Source organism: Diceros bicornis, chromosome 34 (genome assembly GCF_020826845.1).
Source record: "Diceros bicornis minor isolate mBicDic1 chromosome 34, mDicBic1.mat.cur, whole genome shotgun sequence".
Taxonomy (NCBI): domain Eukaryota; kingdom Metazoa; phylum Chordata; class Mammalia; order Perissodactyla; family Rhinocerotidae; genus Diceros; species Diceros bicornis.
In genome coordinates this window covers 27,748,861-27,765,985 of record NC_080773.1, presented here as the reverse complement: position 1 = coordinate 27,765,985, position 17,125 = coordinate 27,748,861, and the positions used below count along the sequence as shown (strand labels likewise).

At 43.7% G+C, this 17,125-nt stretch overlaps 1 protein-coding gene across 1 annotated transcript; it reads left to right on the top strand.

Annotated features, from left to right (window-relative positions):
- Positions 1-9,744: 9,744 nt before the first annotated feature.
- LOC131397279 (sialic acid-binding Ig-like lectin 14) lies at positions 9,745-14,669 on the top strand. The gene is made up of 7 exons (XM_058530051.1): positions 9,745-9,781; positions 9,860-10,237; positions 10,461-10,739; positions 10,989-11,036; positions 13,015-13,272; positions 13,377-13,512; positions 13,646-14,669. The coding sequence occupies exons 1-7, from the start codon at positions 9,745-9,747 to the stop codon at positions 13,659-13,661; spliced, it is 1,152 nt and encodes a 383-aa protein (XP_058386034.1). The 3' UTR covers positions 13,662-14,669.
- Positions 14,670-17,125: the final 2,456 nt, after the last annotated feature.

The following is a 17,125-nucleotide window of genomic DNA, read 5'->3' as shown; positions in this document are numbered from 1 at the left end:
GCGCTCTGCCCCAGTTTTTCTGCTGCGATCCGCAGTTTTGTTTTGTTTTGTTTTGTTTCTTTTCCCCACTGCGATCCACGGGTCCAGTCCAATTTATTCAGGTCTGCCTCGGACCGCTAGATCTGGTCGAGCTGCAGACTCCGGGTTGTGGGGAGGGGGGAGCTCTCTCTTTTGCCCTCTGGGTCCCTGACGTGGGAGGCTTCTCGTTTGCCCCTCTTTATCCGCTCTCTGGGTTGCTCAGATGTTGATGGTAGCCCTGTGGCTCCTCTGAGTCCTCTGTGCGGGAGTTTCCCACTGGCTGAGAGCGCCCGAAGAGCTGCAGTTTCCCGCCGAGGGCCGCCCCTCCCCCCTCTCTGGGAGCCGCGCGGACCGGATCGCTGATCTGATGGGGAGGGAGCGGAGTTCTCCTTACCTCTCCCCACTTCCTCCGGGGGCCCAGCACGTTCCGCTCTCAGATGTGCGGCAGTGTGGATCCCTCCGCTCCAGCTTTTGACTGTCTGGGATTCCGTTGTTTGTCTGTGGCTGTTACTTTTGTTGTATTTTGTGGGGGAAGAATTCACGGGAAAGCTCACTCCGCCATGATGCTGACGTCACACTCCTGGCTGTGAGTTTTATCCTGAAGGCATTTGTAATCACCTCATGCTCATTTTATTTTCTCTTGAGATTTAGTCAGTCAAGAGCCAATCATGAAAAGAGAAGCCACACTATGTGTTTCAACAGAGAGAATTTAATGTAAAGAATTTGTTATGCAGATGTTGAAAGGCCAATGGAGCACAAAGGGAGCATTACCTAAACATCTTGGAACACTCTAATCTAAGTACTCAGCTTGAGATTGTTTTTTATATATTTTTAATAAATTTTTCTTTTTTATACATTTTCTTTTGTATATATTTTTCTTCTATTGACATATAATTGACATAACATTATGTTCATTTTGTTACCCTGGCCTCTGGCCCCATAAGACATTAACCACAGCCCTGCTCAGGACAAGCCTAACGTGTTGTCTTTAGCTTGCAGGAAACCACAAAGAAAGGAAGGAGAAGATGGCTAAACCAAACTTCAGTGTCCAACATAATGATTCAATATGTATCTATATATGGTGAAATGATCACCACAACATGTCTAGCTCACATCCATTACCTCATACAGCTACAATTTTTTTTCTTGTCATGAGAACTTTTAAGTTCTACTCTTCTAGCAACTTTAAATATTTAGTACAGTATTATTAAGTATATTATTATAGTTAATAGTATTATTAACTGATATTGTTAACCCTAATGACCATGCTGTACGTTACATCCCCATGACTTATTTATTTTATAACTGGAAGATTGTACATTTTGACCACCTTCAGTCAGTTTGCCCACCCCCGCTCCCTGCTTCTGGCAACCACCAATCTTTTCTCTGTATCTATAAGTTTCCTTTCTCTTTCTGTTTTTTTTTTTTATTTTTTTTAATTGATGTTTTAATGGTTTCTAACATTGTGAAATTTTGGGTTGTACATTTTTGTTTGTCCATCACCACATATATGACTCCCTTCACCCCTTGTGCCCACCCCCCACCCCCACTGCCCTGGTAACCACAGTTCAGTTTTCTCTGTCCATGTGTTGGTTTATATTCCACATATGAGTGAGATCATACAGTGTTTGTCTTTCTCTTTCTGGCTTATTTCACTTAACATAATACGCTCCAGGCCCATCCATGTTGTTGCAAATGGGACGATTTTGTCTTTTTTTTATGGCTGAGTAGTATTCCATTGTATATATATACCACATTTTCTTAATCCAATCGTCAGTCGAGGGACACTTAGGTTGCTTCCACTTCTTGGCTATGGTGAATAATGCTGCAATGAACATAGGGGTGCATAAGCCTCTTTGGATTGTTGATTTCAGGTGCGTTGGATAGATTCCCATTAGTGGGATGGCTGGATCATAGGGCATCTCTATTTTTAATTCTTTGAGGAATTTCCATACCGTTTTCCATAGAGGCTGCACCAATTTGCATTCCCATCAGCTGTGTATGAGGGTTCCTGTTTCTCCACATCCTCCCAACATTTGTTGTTTTTTGTCTTGGTGATTTTAGCCATTCTAACAGGTGTGAGGTGGTATCTTAGTGTTGTTTTGACTTGCATTTCCCTGATGATTAGTGATGTTGAGCATCTTTTCATGTGTCTATTGGCCATCTGTATATCTTCCTTGGAGACGTGTCTGTTCATTTCCTCTGCCCATTTTTTGATCGCGTTCTTTGTTTTTTTGTTGTTCAATTGTGTGAGTTCTTTATATATTATGGAGATCAACCCCTTGTCAGATGTATGTTTTGCAAATATTCTTTCCCAGCTGGTTGGTCGTTTGTTCATCTTGATTCTGGTTTCATTTGTCTTATAAAAGCTCTTTAATCTGATAAAGTCCCACTTGTTTATTTTTTCTTTAGTTTCCCTAGTCTGGGTAGGCATGTCATCCGAAAAGATTCCTTTAAAACCAATGTCAAATAGTGTGTTGCCTATATTTTCTTCTATGAGTTTTATAGTTTCAGATCTCACCTTCAGGTCTTTGATCCATTTTGAGTTAATTTTTGTGAATGGCGATAATACGTGGTCCACTTTCATTCTTTTGCATGTGGCTGACCAGTTTTCCCAACACCATTTATTGAAGAGACTTTCCTTTCTCCATTGCATGTTCTTAGCACCTTTGTCGAAAATTAGCTGTCCGTATATGTGTGGTTTTATTTCTGGGCTTTCAATTCTGTTCCATTGATCTGTGTGTCTGTTTTTGTACCAGTACCATGCTGTTTTGATTACTATTGCTTTGTAGTATGTTTTGAAGTCAGGAATTGTGATGCCTCCTGCTTTGTTCTTTTTCTTTAGGATTTCTTTAGCTATTCGGGGTCTTTTGTTGCCCCATATAAATTTTAGTATTCTTTTTTCTATTTCTGTGAAGAATGTCATTGGGATTCTGATTGGGATTTCATTGAATCTGTAGATTGCTTTAGGTAATATAGACATTTTAACTATTTTTATTCTTCCAATCCACGTGCATGGGATATCTTTCCATTTCTTTATGTCATCGTGGATTTCCCTCAATAATGTCTTGTAGTTCTCATTGTATAGGTCCTTCACCTCCTTGGTAAGATTTATTCCTAGGTATTTTATTCTTTTGGATGCAATTGTAAATGGTATTATCTTTTTGAGCTCTCTTTCTGTTGGTTCATTATTAGCATATAGAAATGCAACTGATTTTTGTAGATTGATTTTGTACCCTGCAACTTTGCTGTAGTTGTTGATTGTTTCTAATAGTTTCCCAACAGATTCTTTAGGGTTTTCTATATATACAATCATGTCATCTGCAAATAGTGAGAGTTTCACTTCTTCGTTACCTATTTGGATTCCTTTTATTCCTTTTCCTTGCCTAATTGCTCTGGCCAAAACCTCCAGTACTATGTTGAACAGGAGTGGTGAGAGTGGGCAGCCCTGCCTCGTTCCTGTTCTCAGAGGAATGGCGTTCAGTCTTTCCCCGTTGAGTATGATGTTAGCTGTGGGTTTGTCATATATGGCCTTTATTATGTTGAGGTACCTTCCTTCTATCCCCATTTTATTGAGAGTTTTTATCATAAATGGATGTTGTATCTTGTCAAATGCCTTCTCTGCATCTATTGAGATGATCATGTGGTTTTTATTCTTTGTTTTGTTGATGTGATGTATCACGTTGATTGATTTGTGGATGTTGAACCATCCCTGCATCTCTGGTATAAATCCCACTTGATCATGGTGTATGATCTTTTTAATGTATTGTTGTATTCGGTTTGCCAATATTTTGTTGAGGATTTTTGCATCAATGTTCATCAGCGATATTGGCCTGTAATTTTCTTTCTTTGTATTGTCTTTGCCTGGTTTTGGTATCAGGGTGATGTTGGCCTCATAGAATGATTTAGGAAGTGTTCCATCTTCCTCTATTTTTGGAATAGTTTGAGAAGGATGGGTATTAAATCTTCTTTGAATGTTTGGTAAAATTCACTGGAGAAGCCATCTGGTCCTGGACTTTTATTTTTTGGGAGGTTTTTGATTACTATTTCAATCTCTTTACTTGTTATTGGTCTATTCAGATTCTCCATTTCTTCTTGGTTCAATTTTGGGAGGTTGTATAAGTCTAAGAATTTATCCATTTCTTCTAGATTGTCCAATTTGTTGGCATATAATTTCTCATAGCATTCTCTTATAATCCTCTGTATTTCCATGGTATCCGTTGTAATTTCTCCTCTTTCATTTCTAATTTTATTTATTTGAGCCTTTTCTCTTTTTTTCTTAGTAAGCCTGGCTAAGGGTTTGTCAATTTTGTTTATCTTCTCGAAGAACCAACTCTTTGTTTCATTAATCCTTTCTACTATTTTTTTGGTCTCAATATCATTTATTTCTGCTCTGATTTTTATTATTTCTCTCCTTCTGCTGGCTTTGGGCTTTGTTTGTTCTTCTTTTTCTAGTTCTGTTAGGTGTAATTTAAGGTTGCCTATTAGGGCTTTTTCTTGTTTGTTAAGGTGGGCTTGTATCGCTATGAGTTTCCCTCTCAGGACCGCTTTTGCTGCATCCCATATGGTTTGATATGGCATGTTATCATTTTCGTTTGTTTCCAGATAGTTTTTGATTTCTCCTTTAATTTCATCAATGATCCATTGGTTGTTCAGTAACATGTTGTTTAATCTCCACATTTTTGTCACTTTCCCAGTTTTTTTTTCATGGTTCATTTCCAGTTTCATAGCCTTATGGTCTGAAAAGATGCTTGTTATGATTTCAATCTTCTTAAATTTATTGAGGCTTGCTTTGTTTCCCAACATATGGTCTATCTTAGAGAATGTTCCATGCGCAATTGAGAAGAATGTGTAGTCAGCTGTTTTTGGATGGAGTGCTCTGTATATGTCTACTAGGTCCATCTCGTCCAGTTTTTCATTTAAGTCTAATATTTCTTTATTAACATTTTGTCTGGATGATCTATCCATTGCTGTAAGTCGGGTGTTAAGATCCCCTACTATTATTGTGTTGTTGTTGATTTCTCCTTTTAGGTTTGTTAATAGTTGCTTTATGTACATTGGTGCTCCTATGTTGGGTGCATATATATTTATAAGTGATATGTCTTCTTGATGTAGTGTCCCTTTTATCATTATATATTTCCCTTCTTTGTCTTTCTTAACCTGTTTTATCTTGAAGTCTACTTTGTCTGATATGAGTATGGCAACACCTGCTTTCTTTTGTTTGCCATTAGCTTGGAGTATTGTCTTCCATCCTTTCACTCTGAGCCTGTGCTTGTCTTTAGTGCTAAGATGTGTTTCCTGAAGGCAGCATATTGTTGGGTCTTGCTTTTTAATCCATCCTGCCACTCTGTATCTTTTGATTGGAGAGTTCAATCCATTTACATTTAGGGTAATTATTGATATATGAGGGCTTAATGTTGCTGTTTTGTCACTTATTTTCTGGTTCTTTTGCATTTCCTTTGTTTCTTGTCCCATTTGTTTTGGACTGCCAATTCAGTTTGGTTGTTCTGTCTTATGATTCTTCTAGTTTTCTCTTTGTTTATCATATGTGGTTTTGCTTTGATTATTTGTTTAGTGGTTACCTTGAGGTTTGGGCAAAAAATCTTGTGTATGAGATAGTCCATTATCTGATAGCCTCCTATTTCCTTATACTAAGTCAATTCAGTCACTTTCCTCTTCCCCTTCTAAGTTGCTCTTGTTATACCTTATTCTATCTTGTGTTGTGGCTGTGTGTTTACAGTGATGAGGTTAAATTTATTTTTGGTGAATTTCTTCCTTTGATCTTTGAGTTTAGTATTTAAGTGGTTTCTAACCTATTCCGGTAAAGATCTACTATTTCTCTGATTTTGTCTACCTACTTTTCCCCTTCCTCCAAGCTTTGTGTTCCCTTTCTCTTCTTTTTTTCAGACTTGAGGGCCTTCTTGAGTATTTCTTGTAGTGGGGGTCTCGTGGCCATGAACTCCCTTAGCTTTTGTTTATCTGGGAGAGTTACTATTTCTCCATCATATTTGAAGGATATTTTTGCTGGATAGAGTATTCTTGGCTGAAAGTTTTTGTCTTTCAGTATTTTGAATATATCATTCCAGTCTCTTCTAGCCTGAAAAGTTTCTGTTGAGAAATCCGCTGAGAGCCTGATGGGAGTTCCTTTGTACGTTATTTTTTGTTTTTGTCTAGCTGCCCTTAATATTGTTTCTTTGTCGTTGACCCTGGCTAGCCTTACCACTAGGTGTCGTGTTGAAGGCCTTTGTCTGTTAATGTATATAGGTGTCCTGTTGGCTTCGCTTACTGGTATTTCCTGCTCCTTCCCCAGATTTGGGAAATTTTCAGCTATTACTTCCTTGAATAGGCTCTCTGTTCCTCTTTCCCTCTCCTCTCCCTCAGGAATACCTATAATTCTTATGTTACATTTTCTAATAGAGTCAGATATTTGTCGGAGTCTTTCTTCATTTCTTTTTAGTCTTAGTTCTCTCTCCTCTTCCATCTGGAGTATATCTGTATTCCTATCCTCTAAAGTACTAATTCTTTCCTTTATATTGTCAGCTCTGTTCTTTAAAGATTCCAGATTCTCCTTTATCTCCTCCATTGTGTTCTTCATCTCCATCAGTACTGATTGGTTTTTCTTTATGATTTCAATCTCTTTTGTGAAGAAACTCCTAATCTCATTGAATTGTTTGTCTGTGTTGTCTCGTATTTCGTTGAGTGTTTTTATGATAGCTATTTTGAAATCTCTGTCATTTAGTTTATGGATTTCTGTGTCTTCGGGGTTGATTTCTGGGTGCTTGTCATTTTGTTTCTCGTCTGGTGATTTCATATATTTTTGCATTGTGGTTCCTGTGTTTGTTTTGTTTTTCCTTATCCTGGAAGTCTCTGGTTGCAATTTCCACCTGCCGCCACTGTCTGGTGGTAAAGGGCTGTGTAGTCTAAGCCCCCTGTGCTCTGCCCCGGTTTTTCTGCTGCGATCCGCAGTTTTGTTTTTTTTTCCCCGCTGCGATCCACGGGTCCAGTCGTTTGATCAGGACTGCCTCGGATCGCTAGGTCTGGTCTGGTCGAGCTGCAGACTCCGGGTTGCAGGGAGGGGGGAGCTCTCTCTTTTGCCCTCTGGGTCCCTGACGTGGGGGGCTTCTCGTTTGCCCCTCTTTATCCGCTCTCTGCGGTGCTCAGATGTTGATGGTAGCCCTGTGGCTCCTCTGAGTCCTCTGTGCAGGAGTTTCCCACTGGCTGAGAGAGTCCGAAGAGCCACGGTTTCCCCGCCGAGGGCCGCCCCTCCCCCCTCTCTGGGAGCCGCACGGACCGGGATCGCTGATCTGATGGGGAGGGAGCGGAGTTCTCCTTACCTCTCCCCACTTCCTCCGGGGGCCCAGCACGTTCTGCTCTCAGATGTGCGGCAGTGTGCATCCCTCCGCTCTAGGTTTTCAGTGTCTGGGATTCCGTTGTTGGGCTGTGGCTGTTGCTTTTGTTGTATCTTGTCGGGGGAAGAGTTCACGGGAAAGCTCACTCCGCCATGATGCTGACGTCACTCTGTTTTTTTTTTTTAGGATTCCACATACAAGTGAGATCATACCGCATTTTTCTTTCTCTGTCTGATTTATTTAGCATAATGCCCTCAAGTTCCATTCATGTTGTTGGAAATGACAGGATTTCTTTCTTTTTTACGGCTGAATAATATTTCATTGTGTGTGTGTGTATATATCACATTTTCTTTATCCATTCATCCATCAATGGAAACTTAGATTGTGTCCATGGCTTGGCTATTGTAAATAATGCTGCAATGAACATGGGGGTGCAGATATCTCATCAAGTTAGTGTTTTCGTTTTCTTTGAACAAATACACAGAATTAGAATGCTGGTTCATATGGTAGTTCTATTTTTAACTTTTTGAGGAACCTCCACACTGTCTTCCATAGTGACTGCACCAGTTTACATCCCACCAACAGTGCACAAGAGTTCCCTTTTTTCACATCCTTGCCAACACTTGTTATTTCTTGTCTTTTTGATAATCCCAGCTTGAGATCTGCTAGACCACCAGCTGCTGTGAATTTGTGCTGCACAACCACATGGATCCTGGCCTTCTTCACTTCCTGCTTTGCCCCGACATCTTCCCTGCAGCACGTGAGGAGAGGGGGATGCAGCCGGTGTTCTCTTGTTCCCTGGAACCCCACGGCAGCGGCAGTCCTGGGTTCTGTGGAGCCTGACATTTACACAGAGGTTGAGATCATGCCTTAGAAAAAGAAAATAAGAAAGGTGCTACACATATGAATATTTTTGAAATGAGAAAACACATCACATCAAATCATAAAAGCTAAAATGCTCCAAGGGGCAGCCCAGTGGCGTAGTGGTTAAGTTGACATGCTCCACTTCAGCAGCCAGTGGTTCATGGGTTTGGATCCCAGGCAGAGACCTACACACCGCTCATCAAACCATGCTGTGGCAGCGTCTTATATACAGAATAGAGGAATATTGGCGCAGGTGTTAGCTCAGGGACAATCTTACTCACCAAAAACAAACAAACAAACAAATAAATAAATAAATAAATAAATAATAAAATGCTCAAAACCCAAATATCAAACAACTTAGAGAAATTAGAGGCTATTTTTATTGATAGTATGGAATACCTGTCTGGCACACCTGCATAACACATTTTCCTCACAGTTTTTCACTCATACTCTTTGATCACCACGTTAGATGAGAATAATTTTGTTATACAGTATATTAACAGATGTTAGTATTATATTAATAAATATATTAAATTATAAGTATATTCTACATATATAGTAGAAAGCATAGAAAGAGAATTCAGTATTTCCTTTGGCTCAACTGATTGGAATTTCTTTTTATCTTTTATAGTTTAAGAAGCTTTCTTTCAATCCCACAACTTGTCACTAGGAAGGTTTAAACTGTTTAAGATCCTTGCCAGATTTGGGGAAACATTGATCAATTTCTTTTGTAAAAGAGCAGGAGGATAACAGGTTGTTTCCACACATCACCTGGGCCCTCGCCAGGGCTTTGAAAAAGGGGTGGTGCCTGTGAGAGGCCCTGAAGATTGAGCTTCTGTGCTGAGGTCTAGCCTTTTGGGAACTCCGCTGAACGGGGACATCCTGTTTTGTGCCAGCCTTTGCTCCATCGCTGGCACCAACACCCTCAGATCGTTAAGACCAGCACCCAAATGTGCCAGCTTTGTGCCCCTCAGAGCAAAGGGCTTTAACTCTCAGCTTTCCTCCCTGAGTTCCTCCTTCCACTGGATTTGGGTCTGCAAATTCCTTTCCTTCTTACCAGCACTTGAACAGTTTTAAGAAAATTTAAAGTTATCCTTTTCCAGAACGTTCCGTGGTTTTCAGCTGGACCGGGGGGTTCCCATCGAATCACACTACCAGCACCCCTTCCTCTTTTCTAACTGCTCTGGCCCCTCGGTGACTTCACTCTTGACTTCTACAGCATTTGGAAGGTGATCATTTCTAGATTCCTGTGTGGACGAGACTCTCAATCTCTGGGGACCTCAGGATAGTCACCTGCAGCATCGGGTGAAGGGAGAGGGTGGGACAGGATGGTTTCTCAGCCCCTACCTCCCTCCACGCCTTGTGGTGTCCAAGTTCCCCTTCCGTGGAAGCCGCAGCTCTCCCTCACCCACTGGCTTCCTGTTGGGGCTTCCTTGGCCCCACCCCACGTTCGGGGCATTTCCTTGCCTGACAGAGGGAGCTGGACCCGGGCTGTGCCCAGGCCGAGGCAGATATGCTGCCCCTGCTGGTGCTGCCCCTGCTGTGGGAGGGTGAGTGGCTGAGGGGGGAGGGATGGGCAGTGGTCGGGGAGGGGCTGGAGCTGCAGCTGAGCCTCTGTGTCCCCCCAGGGTCCCTACAGGAGTATCCAGGGTACCAGCTCCATGTGCAGGAATTGGTGATGGTGCAGGAGGGTCTGTGTGTCCTCGTGCCCTGCTCCTTCTCCTACCCCTTGGGTTCCAGCTATGGTAAACTCTACATATACTGGTTCCGTGATGGGGACAACAGGCGCCACCAAAGCCTTGTGGCCACAAACAACCCAGAGCAACAAGGGAATGTAGAGACGGAGGGCCGGTTCCGCCTCCTCGGGGACCTCAGGACCAACAACTGCTCCCTGAGAATCAGAAACGCCAGGAGAAGTGACACAGGCGTCTACTTCTTCCGAGTGGAGAGAGGATATTATGTGAACTATAATTACAGAGATAAGAAGCTGAATTTGCAGGTGACAGGTACGGCAGGGGCCCCAGGAGAGGACCCTGGGACATGGGGACCCTCGTCTTAGAACAGGAACAGGACACTGGAACATTGTCTGCCCCAGACCTTTGGGCTGGGATGGTCAGAGGGATACAGGACCTCAGGTCAGCTCCAGCCCTGAGGCTCTGGTCCCTTTCAGGGTCACACCCTGGGTCCCCACCTCCCTGGGGCCCAGGCTTCTCCCTGTCTCCTCCTCAGACCTGACAGAGAAACCTGACATCCACTTTCTGGAGCCTCTGGAGTCCGGCCGCCCCACAAAGATGACCTGCAGCCTGCCAGGGTCCTGTGACGGGGGAAGATCTCTCACGTTCTCCTGGGTCAGGAGTCCTTCTGACTCGCTGGACGGCAAGATCCACCACTCCTCGGTGCTTACTCTCATCCCGAGGCCCCAGGACCATAACACCAACCTCACCTGTCAGGTGAAACTCCAAGGTGTTCACTTGACCCGAGAGAGAACCATTCAGCTCAATGTCTCCTGTGAGTGCTGGAGGGATGGCTGGTCCCTGAGGGCAGAGGAGTGTGTGTGTGTAGAGAAGGGAGAGAGAGCAAGGGCGAGCTGACCTGTGAACACTGGGGCATGGATCTGGGCCCTGGGAGTCCAGGTTGGGAGTGGGCAGGACGGCCAGCAATCCCCACCTTCCCGGCTTCCACCACCCTCCCTGAGTGCCAGCTCAACTTCCTTCCCACTCCTTGCCTCTGAAGCAGGGACATATCTTTCTCTCCCAGATGCTCCACAGAACCTCACCATCCGTGTCTTCTCCGGAAATGTCACAGGTAGGAAAGATGCTCTCTTCTCTGGGGCTGTGATGGGAGTGGGGCCTCTGCCAGCTCATGGCTTGGAGAAGAGAACCTCGACCCTCACTACTAAGTCCCCTGGGTCTGGGGCTGCCTGCCACCCACCCTCACTGCCATCTCATGTCGATGGGACCTGTATCGTTGTTGGCTCATCCATGTTCTCTCCTCTAGCTTTTATTTATTTATTATTATTTTGAGATATGATTGACATATAGCATTATATTAGTTTGAGCTGTACAACATAATGATTTGATATTTGTGTATATTGTGAAATGATCACCACAATAAGTCTAGTTAACAGCTATCACCATATGTAGCTACAGATTTTTTTTTCTTTTTGGTGAGGAAGATTGGCCCAGAGCTAACATCTGTTGGCAATCTTCCTCTTTTTGCTTGAGGAAGATTGTCCCTGAGCTAACATCTGTGCCAATCTTCCTCCATTTTTGTATGTGGGATGCCGCCACAGCATGGCTTGATGAGTGGTGTGTAGGACTGCCCAGGATCAGAACCTGTGAACCCCGGGCTGCTGAAGCGGAGAGCGCGAACTTAACCACTATGCCACTGGGTCAGCCCCTAGCATTTTATTTTCTTGTGATGAGAACTTCTAAGATTTATTCTCTTAGCAACTTTCAAATATGCAGCACAGTATTGTTAACTATAGTCGCCATGTGATATGTTACCTCCCTAGGACTTATTTATTTTATAACCGGAAGTTTGTTCCTTTTGATCCCCTTCATCTTTTCATTAGTTTTAAAGATTATTTTTAATTGTAGTTAAGAACACATAGCATAAATTTTACCATGGTCACCATTTTTAACGGTACAGCTCAGCAGTGTTAAGCACGTTCACAGTGTTGGGCAACCAGTCTTTTCTTGCGGAACTGAAACTCCATACCCATCAGACACTAACTCCTAATTCCCCTCTCTTCCTCCCAGCCCCTGGCGACCAACATTCCTCTTTCTGTCTCTGTGATTTGGACAACTCTGGGTTCTGCTCCCTTTTCTTGAGTTTGTTTGCTCTCACCTCCTATGATATGTACCCTCTTTCATCTCTGATGTGATCATCTTTTCCAGAAGCCTTGAATGCTCCCATTCCCCATGGCTCCACCCTGGACCCTTGTTTCATTCTCTCTCCACTTTCCTGGGCATATTCATTCCCTTCCATGTCTCCACCTCAGATCCCATCCCTACCGTGATGCCTCCATAACTTTATATCCAACCACGGATCTGCACATTTAGCCACCTCTTGCTGATGCCTCTCAACTGCCCCCAACCAACCCCTACTTAACCCAGAAGTGGTGTGGACATAACACTAGACACTCCCTTTCTCTCTGTTGCACCTCACGAGTCAGCGAGTCTCCAGGACTTCACTTCATAAATTACTTCCCTCTTCTCCTTGCCCTTGGCCCAGACCCAGCTCCTGTCTTTGTCCTCGACCCTGGACCATTGCCTCTGCCTCCCTGTCTCCTGTCCATCCCTCGCTTCCAGGCCTCGCTTGGCCCCAACAGGATCTTTCTAGAATCAGCTCTGATTCTGTTTCCCCTACTCACAGACCCTACGACTTTCCACTAAGCACAGGACAAAGGCCCTCAGCCTGGCACTCAACACTCCAAAACATCTGACTTGCCTCTCTCGCGTCACTATCGTGTGTTTGGTTTCCTGGTCCTCCCTGCAAGCAGCAGACACAGGTGCATCCCCTCATCTGCCAGCCTGACTCAGCTCTGGGTGCATCTCCACCTGAGCTGCACACACACTTCTCCTCATCCTTCCATCTCAGCTCAGCCCCCTTTTTCTGGTACCCTGAGCTGACCATGAGGGTTGTTGCCCCTTCAGCCACGATTAACCCACCTCTTGCTCTTGTGACATGGCCCTGCCTTTCTCCTTCTGGCTCTGTAGGAAGAGCGAGGGGGAGACAGACCCCTCAGCTCCCCCCACCTTGCTGTGTTTCTCTCACCCAGCCCTGAAGACCCTGAGCAACCGCACATCGCTACCTGTCCTGGAGGGCCAGTTCCTGCGCCTGGTGTGCGTGGCTGATAGCAAGCCCCCTGCCAGGATGAGCTGGTCCCGGGAGGGAAAAACCCTGAGCCCCTCCCAGCCCTCAGCACCTGGTGTCCTGGAGCTGCTCCAGGTCGGGGCTGGAGATGGAGGGGAATTCACCTGCCGAGCTCAGAACCTGCTGGGCTCCCAGCATGTTTCCTTCAGCCTGTCTGTGCAGAGTGAGTTGCAAGACAGGCACTGGGAGCGGGCAGCCTGGTCAGCTGTTTGGCTGTGGGAGGGTCTAGGGTCTGGGGGCAGAACTTCACTCTCTCCCCTTCCCCAGGATGCCCCTCTTCATGCAGCTGTGTGACTGGGGAGCAGCAGTGCTCCTGGGACCTGGTCCTCACCCTGATCAGAGGGACCCTCATGGGGGTTGGCTTCCTCCTCACCTATGGTCTCACCTGGATCTACTACACCAGGTGAGCAGGCCTGTCCCTCTCCAGGGAAGTCCAGTGACTGGCCCCCTGCTTCCAAGTGGGCTGAGTTGTTCTGCCACCTGGAGTCAGAGTTAAAATGACCAACGCTGATCTGAGACCTGTGTTGGCTCTGCAGGTGTGGAGGCCCCTAGGGGGCAGCGCTGAGAGGCCTCACTAAGGATCCTTCCTTCTCAAGGTGGGACTGAGGTGTGGACACAGAGTTCAGAGGGACAGACGTGGGGACATCGCTGTCAGCTTCTCCCGGGAAACTCTCGACTCAAACTCTATCTCATTTGTACCCACGGATTTCAATTTGTGGAGGCGACTGAGTGACGACATGGACAGTTCAATGCCACTGAAAGATTTTTATTACTTACATTTCTGGAGAGGAGGTGGCACATCACTCCCTGCAATGCCATAGGGGAAGCACCAGGTTTGGTCAGGAGACAGAAGCAGGCATGGGGGAAGCCTAGCCCAGGGCCTTTATTGGGGTTTCCTCAGGAAAGGAAGTTAGGGCAGGCACATGGTTTAGGATTAGCTGGTTTGAACAATTCTGGGGGGCTTTGGCTAACAGGGGTGGTCTCTAGTTGTCTGGTACCTGGTCTTTGGTAATTAGGGCAGGGGAAATAGTGGTTTGGTGGGTGGGAGTTAGATCAAGAGTGTGCCTGGGGGACATAAACTCAGGATTGGTTGGTTTGCATCTGAAAGATATCTCCTGGCAGAGCCCTTTGCGGTCTCTAAGATTTGGCTACTCCTCAGAGTGGGGCAGACTCCCCCTGGCCAGAAAGCTTTTTAAGATGTCAAAAAATCATAAGATACAGAAAATAAAAACATGATCACTTCACACACACCCCACTGACTGCCGCCTTGTTTCTGCCTGCTCCTTTCTCCATCTCTTACCAACCCCTCCTTGTTGGTCCTGCCCACCTCCCCTCCCACCCTCCTCTCTCTCCCTCCCCAGCCCTACTAAGGGAATGACTTGGAACCTTACCCTCCTGTTACCCAGAAGTTACCCGGTTAACACCTGAGTTTCTGGTCTCCCAAACTTCCCCATCAATGGAGACATCCATACACAGCAGAGTCAGGAGCACAGCTTTTCTTTCCCGGTTTAAAGACGCCCATCTCGTAATTATCATTATAAAAGATGACAACATTTATTTTATAAATAAAAGTTTTAGTAAGCAATACAACTTAGGAAGCAATCTTACCATTGAGTGTCTCTGTGGGAGTTTCTAGAGCAGAATTATGTGTGGATCTCCTGTTCTTTTTTTGCTGAACTTGTTTCCACTGCAGCTTTTTGTCTATTCATTGTTTTCTTGATGCCTAACTTGTATCGAGTAAAACATGCAAATCTAAAGAGTACAACTAGAGGAATGTTTATGTATGTGCACACCCACACTTCCACCACCAAGCTCCACATACAGGTTCTTCCCACCCACCCCTGTGGTCACGTCAGGCTACCAGAGAGAAAGGGGCTGAGCTGAGGTTGGAAGGATGAGAAGTGGGTGGGAAGCTTGGGTGGGGACGTGCCAAGAGCTGAGCCAGGCTGGCAGATGAGGGGTGCACCTGTGTCTGCTGCTTGTAGGGAGGACCAGGAGAACCCAACACACATGATGGTGGGAGAGAAGGCAGCTCAGATACCCAGATACAGCCTTGAGTGCAGGCTGAGGACACTGGGCTTTGTCTTGTGACCCTTCAAGTCAGCACAGTCCCAAATGTACCACCTCCCTCTTTTGTGTCCCTAGTGTTTGTGCTTCCTAGAAGTGGAGTCAAACTTTATATACACTCTAGTGTCTGGCTGCTTTCTCCCAGTATTATGTCTTTCAGATTTATCCATGTTGTTCTATTTATCAATCACTCATTTTTGCTTTTGGTATCATTTTTCCTTTTAATATCGTATTTTATGTGTGTATATACTTCCAGTTATTTATCTATTCTACAGATAAATAAATTCAATGGCATTGAATTTGTTTCCAGTTTACGGGTTTTCAAAAATGATTTTGATATGAATTTTGGGATGAAGAGGGGAGCACTAGCACTTTGTTCCTGGTGGTTATGTGGTTGCTCTGTGGTAAGGTAGGCATATATTTAGCTGTAGAAGATACTATCAAATGGTTCTCCTGAATGGTCAAGTGAGTTTACATCCCCACCATCACGTATGAGAGTCCTCATCTCTCTACATCCTTAGCCGCACTTTTATTGTCTGCACGTTCAGTTTTAATCATTGCAATCCCTTTGTGGTGCTATCTTACTGTCGTTTTAATTTGCATTTCCCTAATGAGTCATGATGTTGAGACTTTTTCATATATTTCTTAGCCATTTGAATATCTCCCTTTGTGAAAAGCCTGTTCTGGTCTCTTGCCCATTTAAAAATAAAAATTGGGCTATCTGTTTTATATTGATTTTTTTCAAGTTCTTTATTCTGGATGTGAGTCCTTTAAATTGTGACTCTCTTTTCCTACTTGTCACTCTCTTTAGTGATGAGCAAGAGTTTTAAAATTTTTAATGAAATCTCTTTTGTCAGTCTTTTCACTTATGTGTAGTGCTCTTGCTGTCCTAGTTATGAAATCTTTGCATATCCCAGTATCTTAATGGTCTTATCAAATATTTCCATTGCTTAATTTTTATTAACTTATCATCTAGTAAAATTTATTTATTTTTTGATGTACACTACAATGAATTTTAATGGATATATGGATTTGTTTCACCAACACCACCACAGTTAGAATATAGAACAATTTCATTTCCCCAAATACTCTCTTGTGCTGTTCCTTGATAGTTACACCTTCCAGCCAGCCTTAACCCCTGGCAACCCCTGATCTGTCCTGCATCTATTGTTTTATCTTTTCAAGAATGTCATACAAGTAAAATTATGTGGTGTGTATCGTTTTTGAGACTGGCTTCTTTCACTCAGCACAATGCCTTTGAGATTGATCATAGTTCATTTCTTTATACTGCTGAGTAGTATTCCATTGTACAGAAGTACCATATTTATTTATCCATTCACCTGTGAAGGACATTGCATTGATTTCAGTTTTGATGATTATGAATAATGCTTCTCCAAACATTCATGAGCAAGTCGTTGTGTGGACATGTTTTCCTTTCCCTTGGATAGATTCCTAGGAGTGGGATTACTGGGCGATATGGGAAGTTTATATTTAACTGTATAAGAAACTGTCAAACTGTAGTTTGTGGTTTTCCTGGAATTGGCCCATTTATTTAAGTTGTTAAGTTTATATGCATAGAGTTGCTAGTACTAGTCCGTTATTATCATTTCAATATGTGTTGGGTAGGTAGTGATGTCCTTTCTTTCATTCATGATATTGATAATATGTATCTTCTCACCATTTTGTTTAATCTTGTGAATCTTGTTAGAAGTCTGTCAACTTGATCACAATTTTTAAATTGCCAGTATTTGCACTCATTGTTTAAATTGCTTTTCTCTTTTCAATTTTCTTGATTTCTGCTTTATCTTCATGATGCATTCTGCTTGCTTGAGTACAATGTATATTCTGCAGTTTGTGGGTGTAGTGTTTTATCTGTAACTTAGGTCAAGTTGCCTTATTGTGTTCAAATCTTTCATTTCTCTATCTAATTTTTTTGCTTGTTCTATTAG

Bases quoted from the DNA above. Each gene is read 5' to 3' on its own strand.
- LOC131397279 (XM_058530051.1), top strand. From the start codon at position 9,745: ATGCTGCCCCTGCTGGTGCTGCCCCTGCTGTGGGAGG. The intron at 9,782-9,859 runs GTGAGTGGCTGA...GTGTCCCCCCAG, and splicing joins GCTGCCCCTGCTGTGGGAGG to GGTCCCTACAGGAGTATCCA. The intron at 10,238-10,460 runs GTACGGCAGGGG...TCTCCTCCTCAG, and splicing joins GCTGAATTTGCAGGTGACAG to ACCTGACAGAGAAACCTGAC.